The following is an 8,343-nucleotide window of genomic DNA, read 5'->3' on the forward strand; positions in this document are numbered from 1 at the left end:
TTCGCGTGACACTGAAATCGAACGCTACTTCAGTGAGCCATGCTTCTCTGTAAACCAGGACCCTCTACTGTGGTGGAAGGTAAATGAGACTCGGTTTACAAAGCTGAGCATCATTGCCCAGTGGTACTTAGCTGTTCCTGCGACATCTGTTCCAGCGGAGTGTGTTTTTTCCACCGCCGGACTAATAGAACACGCCTCTCACCTGAGCACGTAGACCAACTTATCTTTTTGAACAACAATATGTAGGCTGTAGCCTGTTTAAGTTTCATCAGGCGTGGTAAAAAATAGGCCTATACAGGATTTTTTTTTGTGTGTGTTTGTTTCAATAAATGATTCTGTAGCAGTCGTTTGTTACTTTGTTAAACTTGTTAAATGAAAACTAGGCTGTTCGTTTTTGTTGTTGTTTCATAAGAACAGTTGAAATATGCGGCTGAAGTAGCCTAACACTGAAGAGAACGTTTTATTTACTGTTGAATAAAGTAGCCTAAAAGTATCAAGTGTGTTCATTTTTATGATGACATTTCCTATGATATTCATATCATATTCAGTCATGTGTTGTTCAGTAGTTTAAGTCCGTTTTACTCTGACTAAAGTGTAATGTTAGTCAATATAATGCAAAATAACATTTTGTTTTATCAGAAAGTGCTAATGTAATCCAAAATATTAAATTGATATCATTGTCTCCATGACTGACACACCCCGCCACCTACCCCGAATAAGCCACGCCCCCGAGTACTCGTTTTTTGAGACCTATCAATGATCGAAATAAGAAATTGGCAAAAATGCCCATCCCTAATTTGAATTTTTACAAAAATCATTTGTCATGTGTCAAATACAGAGCACACACCTTCGCAACATGTTGACAGTTTAATCTAGACCATATATTTGCTTTAATGGGTTCATATGTTGCTATTTTAGAAGTTAATTTTCTAAAGAAGTTTATTGGGTGTGATAGATATTAACATGCAATGTTCAAAAAACACATTATTTTTCACACATACTGTGCATTATTACAGCGCCTCTGTTCCCAGTCCGTCTGAAACACTCTGATGAGTTCTGGCTTTTTGAGGATTTAAAAAAAAGGATTGAATGGATTTTTTTCATTGTGTCCACACACACACTACACACACCATATAAAAGTGAATTTTGCATCATGACCCCTTTATCTAATGGACTCCCGTTCCCTGTCCCGTCAGCTTCATCGGCACCGGGATCCAGTACTGCTTCACACGGAACCTGCACATCTACTCCACACACTTCTACTTCAGTTACTCCCTGCGCGTGCTGACCGGCGCACTGGCCTGTGTGTTCCTGTGTGTGTGTGTGGACCGCTTCGGCCGCAGGGGGATCTTACTGCTGTCAGCCATCGTCACGGGCCTGTCCTCGCTGCTGCTGCTCGCTCTCACACAGTGTAAGAGACACACACACACACACACACACACACACACACACACACATCGTCACGGGCCTGTCCTCGCTGCTGCTGCTCGCTCTCACACAGTGTAAGAGACACACACACACACACACACACACACACATCGTCACGGGCCTGTCCTCGCTGCTGCTGCTCGCTCTCACACAGTGTAAGACACACACACACACACACACACACACACATCATCATCACGGGCCTGTCCTCGCTGCTGCTGCTCGCTCTCACACAGTGTAAGACACACACACACACACACACACACACACACATCATCGTCACGGGCCTGTCCTCGCTGCTGCTGCTCGCTCTCACACAGTGTAAGACACACACACACACACACACACATCGTCACGGGCCTGTCCTCGCTGCTGCTGCTCGCTCTCACACAGTGTAAGAGACACACACACACACACACACACACATCGTCACGGGCCTGTCCTCGCTGCTGCTGCTCGCTCTCACACAGTGTAAGAGACACACACACACACACATCGTCACGGGCCTGTCCTCGCTGCTGCTGCTCGCTCTCACACAGTGTAAGAGACACACACACACACACACACACACACATCGTCACGGGCCTGTCCTCGCTGCTGCTGCTCGCTCTCACACAGTGTAAGAGACACACACACACACATATCGTCACGGGCCTGTCCTCGCTGCTGCTGCTCGCTCTCACACAGTGTAAGACACACACACACACACACACATCATCGTCACGGGCCTGTCCTCGCTGCTGCTGCTCGCTCTCACACAGTGTAAGACACACACACACACACATCGTCACGGGCCTGTCCTCGCTGCTGCTGCTCGCTCTCACACAGTGTAAGACACACACACACACACACACACACACACACACACATCATCATCACGGGCCTGTCCTCGCTGCTGCTGCTCGCTCTCACACAGTGTAAGACACACACACACACACACACACACACACACACACATCATCATCACGGGCCTGTCCTCGCTGCTGCTGCTCGCTCTCACACAGTGTAAGAGACACACACACACACACACACATCGTCACGGGCCTGTCCTCGCTGCTGCTGCTCGCTCTCACACAGTGTAAGACACACACACACACACACACACATCGTCACGGGCCTGTCCTCGCTGCTGCTGCTCGCTCTCACACAGTGTAAGACACACACACACACACACACACACACACACACATCATCGTCACGGGCCTGTCCTCGCTGCTGCTGCTCGCTCTCACACAGTGTAAGACACACACACACACACACACACATCGTCACGGGCCTGTCCTCGCTGCTGCTGCTCGCTCTCACACAGTGTAAGAGACACACACACACACACACACACACATCGTCACGGGCCTGTCCTCGCTGCTGCTGCTCGCTCTCACACAGTGTAAGACACACACACACACACACACACACATCATCATCACGGGCCTGTCCTCGCTGCTGCTGCTCGCTCTCACACAGTGTAAGACACACACACACACACACACACACACACACATCATCGTCACGGGCCTGTCCTCGCTGCTGCTGCTCGCTCTCACACAGTGTAAGACACACACACACACACACACACATCGTCACGGGCCTGTCCTCGCTGCTGCTGCTCGCTCTCACACAGTGTAAGAGACACACACACACACACACACACACATCGTCACGGGCCTGTCCTCGCTGCTGCTGCTCGCTCTCACACAGTGTAAGAGACACACACACACACACATCGTCACGGGCCTGTCCTCGCTGCTGCTGCTCGCTCTCACACAGTGTAAGAGACACACACACACACACACACACACACATCGTCACGGGCCTGTCCTCGCTGCTGCTGCTCGCTCTCACACAGTGTAAGAGACACACACACACACACACACACACACATCGTCACGGGCCTGTCCTCGCTGCTGCTGCTCGCTCTCACACAGTGTAAGACACACACACACACACACACACACATCATCATCACGGGCCTGTCCTCGCTGCTGCTGCTCGCTCTCACACAGTGTAAGACACACACACACACACACACACACATCGTCACGGGCCTGTCCTCGCTGCTGCTGCTCGCTCTCACACAGTGTAAGACACACACACACACACACACACACACACATCATCATCACGGGCCTGTCCTCGCTGCTGCTGCTCGCTCTCACACAGTGTAAGACACACACACACACACACACACACACACATCATCATCACGGGCCTGTCCTCGCTGCTGCTGCTCGCTCTCACACAGTGTAAGACACACACACACACACACACACACACACACACACATCATCATCACGGGCCTGTCCTCGCTGCTGCTGCTCGCTCTCACACAGTGTAAGAGACACACACACACACACACACATCGTCACGGGCCTGTCCTCGCTGCTGCTGCTCGCTCTCACACAGTGTAAGACACACACACACACACACACACATCGTCACGGGCCTGTCCTCGCTGCTGCTGCTCGCTCTCACACAGTGTAAGACACACACACACACACACACACACACACACACACATCATCATCACGGGCCTGTCCTCGCTGCTGCTGCTCGCTCTCACACAGTGTAAGAGACACACACACACACACACACAATGACCAAATGCTGTTCTGGGTAATGAAACGATCCTGCTTTATAATTAGGTGTGTAAGGATTCACTCGTTTTCCCGATGCGTTGATTAAAGCTGCTGATGATGCATATGCATTAATCTTCAATTTTTGAGTCGTTTGTTTTGATTTTAAATGCTTAGAATCAAATGAATCGTGATTCGATAGCGATTCAGTGCTTTAAAATACAGTCCGGCCAAAAACAAAAGTGGCTGTTTGGATATAAATAGGAAGATTCTTAAGAGTCTATGATTGGTCCATTATTGCTGCGATTATTATGTTTCTATATGTTTATAGTAACAGTTCTTCTAGCCCTGATTGATGGAGTGTGTAGCTTTTCATTTCTTGAACATCCATGTATGAAGAACATCACGGCCATATTCCAGGATGATAATGTCCAGATTCATGAGGCTCAAACTGTGAAAGAATGGTTGTGAGGAGCATGAAGAGTCATTTCCACACATGAATCGGCTCCTTAAACTCATTGAAAGTCTTTGGGATGTTCTGGAGGAGGCTTTACAGAGGGCTGGACTGACAATACAAGATCTTGAGCAAATATTAATTTATTCCCATCAAGAGGTGCATCAATATTTGGTCAAGAACTGCTGCCAAACATATAACATGCTAGAAACATAATGACTCTTATGCATTTGCCTATTTAAATCCAAACAGCAGCGACGACTTTTTTTTTTTTTTTTTTTTTGACAGGCAGTGTATTATTATATTATACTGTGCACATGAAAGGTTGTGTAGCCTATACATGAACACTATCCTCCTACACAATAGTTAACATGAACTAACAATACTTTTAAAGCCTCGGGCTTAAGGACATTTCTACATATTCCAATCATTACAGGCTTTTAATAAAGGTCATTACGGACTATACATGATCTAGCACTGGTCAGAAGGCTTTCTGCTCCCACTCTCTGACATTTCAATCACTCTATGAATCCACTGAAATAAATGCAGAATCCAGTGGTTAATCGAATCTCATTGGGAATCTCAGTCTCAAATCGAATCATTCCTGCATGTAAAATCTCAGAATCGTGAGTCGATTCGCTGTCTACCCAAACTTTCACACCCCTACTACTTATAACTCATTTTAGCACACATCAAAGACACTATGGCATGTATCCTTCATGGAGTTAGCAATCCCAGAATGCTTTGCAACAAGCTCAGTGGAAATTTTGAATGTGTGGATCTAATGTAGAGTTGCATTTCCATCTTTCTTTGAGATTTTGTTCAGTTTTTGTTTTTCTGCTGAAAGATTGCTCTCTTTCTCTCTCTATTGTTTTAAACAACATTTTTAAATGTTTTAATGAGCGTTTATCAATGGTTTCAAATATTCCCAGAGCCGCAAGTATTAATATCAGGTGTTTAATTGTATATTACGTCATGCAAAAAATGGCGATTCACATTACAAGAGAGCAGAAAGTTGATCACGGTGCGTGTGATAGTCTAGAAGCAGTGTTTGCTAATGCAATACAAAGCAATGTATGAGCTCATGAAGTTTGACTTAAGCTGGTGTTGTAAAGGTGTATTGTGTGAAGCTGTTAACGCGGAGTCATGTGTTCTCTGTCAGATCTGCACGGAGGGCTGGTCCTGGTTCTGTCAGTGCTGGGTCTCCTCTCGTCTCAGGCTTTAGCCATGCTCAGCGTGTTCTTCGGCAGTGAAGTCATGCCCACCGTCGTGCGGTAATCTCCTGATTTCTGTTTCCAGTTTCAAAATACTAACATTCGATTTCCTTCAATGATTATGGCTTACAGATATGAAAACCTTTTCACAATATTCTAATTTTGAATTTGGGGTTTTCATAAGCTGTAAGCCATAATCATCAAAATTATAACAAATAAAGGCTTGAAATATCTCACTTTGCATGTAATGAGTCTATATAATATATTAGTTTCACCTTTTAAAGGGATAGTTCACCCATAAATGTAAACTCTGTCAGTAATTACTCTCCCTCATGTTGTTCAACCCCGTAAGACTTTCGTTCATCTTCGGGACACAAATTAAGATATTTTTGATTAAATCTGAGAGCTGTCTCACTCCTCCATAGGCTTCTTAAGGGATCGAAACTGGCCGGGCCAGAAAAGTTATTAAAGACATCGTTAAAATAGTCCGAGTGACTACAGCGGCTCAACCTTAAGTTTATCAAGCGATGAGAATACTTTCTGTGCAAAAAAATAAAAATAACGACTTTATTCAACTAATCATTTCCTTCTCTGTGGGCCTCGAGTGAGTTCACGTAGTGAAACTGTGCAAAGCTTCTGGGTTGTACGTCACACGCAGGCTCACTATTGGCCGACGCTGGTCATGTGTGTGTGTGTGTGTGTGTGTGTGTGTGTGTGTGTGTGTGTGACGTACAACCCAGAAGCTTTGCACAGTTACACTACGTGAAATCTCGAGGCCCACAGAGAAGGAAATGAAGAGTTGAATAAAGTCGTTATTTTTATTTGTTTTTTGCGCACAAAAAGTATTCTCGTCGCTTAATAAACTTAAGGTTGAGCCACTGTAGTCACTCGGACTATTTTAACGATGTCTTTAATAACTTTTCTGGGCCGGCCAGTTTCGATCCCTTAAGAAGCCTATGGAGGAGTGAGACAGCTCTCAGATTTAATCAAAAATATCTTCATTTGTGTCCCGAAGATGAACGAAAGTCTTACGGGGTTGAACAACATGAGGGAGAGTCATTACTGACAGAGTTTACATTTATGGGTGAACTAACCCTTTAAGCTGAATTACTGAAATAAATGAACTTTTGCACCATATTCTAATTGTTCGAGTTTCGGCTGTATATCGGTCGATACCGATATGGTGACCGATATATCGTTAATCCCTAATAACCCCTTTAAAATGAAAGAAAAAATGGATAAACCTTGTGTACATCAGTTGTTAGTGTTATTAACTGTGTGTGTCCCTCAGCGGTGGCACGTTGGGTCTGATTATTCTTATCATTATATTATTTTATTCATAACTGTAAAGATAATGACCGCATTTCATTCCATCCCTAATAACCCCTTTAAAGTGAAAGAATAAATGGACATGTCACACGGGTATATTTGTGGCAATAGCCAACAATACACTCACTGTATGGGTCAAAATTATCGATTTTTCTTTTATGCCAAAAATCAGTAGGATATTAAGTAAAGATCGTGTTCCATGAAGATATTTAGCAAATTTCCTACCGTAAATATATATTAAAAAAAGATATATTTTTGTAAATGGATGCAGCAAAAGCTTGAATAAATGCACGACTTTAAAGACGATTTTCTCAATGTTTCGTTTTTTTTGCACCCTCAGATTCCAGATATTCAAATAGTCATATCTCGGCCAAATATTGTCCAATCCTAACAAACCATACATCAATGGAAATCTGATTTATTCAGCTTTCAGATGATGTATACATCTCAATTTCAGAAATGTACCCATGTGACTGGTTTTGTGGTCCAGGGCCACATATCGTGAATAAAAAACAGCTATTGACCAATCAGAATCACGGACTGGAACTAAAATGGATAACTCTAGTGTACATCAGATGTTTGAGTGTTGTAAACTGTGTGTGTGTGTGTGTCCTCAGCGGCGGCACGTTGGGTCTCATCATGTCTGCGGGGTGTGTAGGAATGGCTGCGTCGTCTCTGATGGAGCTGCAGAATAACGGAGGATACTTCCTTCATCACGTGGTGTTCTCCTCCTTCGCTGTGCTCTCGGTGCTGTGTATCATGCTTCTGCCCGAGAGCAAACACAAGCCCCTGCCGGACTCGCTGAGAGACGGAGAGCGTCAGCGGCGTCCTCCGCTCTTCCTCTCGCGGGTGAACCGGGAAAACCCACCGCTACTGCGCACGCAGACGCTCAGCGCCGAGTTCAACCGCCAAAACTACTCTCGTCTCGTCAGCGCAACCAGGAAGATCCTCGCTAAAGACGCCGTGCCTCTCAAGATCTCCAGCGTCACACACACACACACACACTCACAAGCTCAGGCTCCTCTGCTGGACTGTAACGGCACTGCACCGGACGCCCGTGAGGATGAGTCCTAGCATTACACTGAAACACACACACATATACACAGTCACACACAAACACACACATATATACACACTCACACATATACACACACCTACAAACACACACATATATACACACACATACATATACACACACACACAAGCTCCTCTACCGGACAATAACCGCACTGCACCGGACGCCCGTGAGGCCTAGCATTACACTGAAACACACTCAAACACACACACACACACACACAAACACACACATATACACACATTCACACATATACACACACCTACAAAC

General features: G+C 45.3%; 1 protein-coding gene across 1 annotated transcript in view; it reads left to right on the forward strand.

Annotated features, from left to right (window-relative positions):
• Window positions 1–8,114, forward strand: part of slc22a31 (solute carrier family 22 member 31) — a 29,907-nt gene extending 21,793 nt beyond the window's left edge. The window contains 3 exon segments of the mRNA XM_056234817.1: window positions 1,197–1,411; window positions 5,618–5,729; window positions 7,616–8,114. Of these exon segments, the coding sequence (XP_056090792.1) occupies window positions 1,197–1,411; window positions 5,618–5,729; window positions 7,616–8,072 (784 nt within the window). The 3' untranslated portion in view covers window positions 8,073–8,114.
• Window positions 8,115–8,343: the final 229 nt, after the last annotated feature.

The sequence above is a fragment of the Rhinichthys klamathensis genome, unplaced genomic scaffold, assembly GCF_029890125.1.
Source record: "Rhinichthys klamathensis goyatoka isolate OS25496 unplaced genomic scaffold, OSU_Roscu_1.1 h1tg000406l_1, whole genome shotgun sequence".
NCBI classification, from domain to species: Eukaryota; Metazoa; Chordata; class Actinopteri; order Cypriniformes; family Leuciscidae; genus Rhinichthys; species Rhinichthys klamathensis.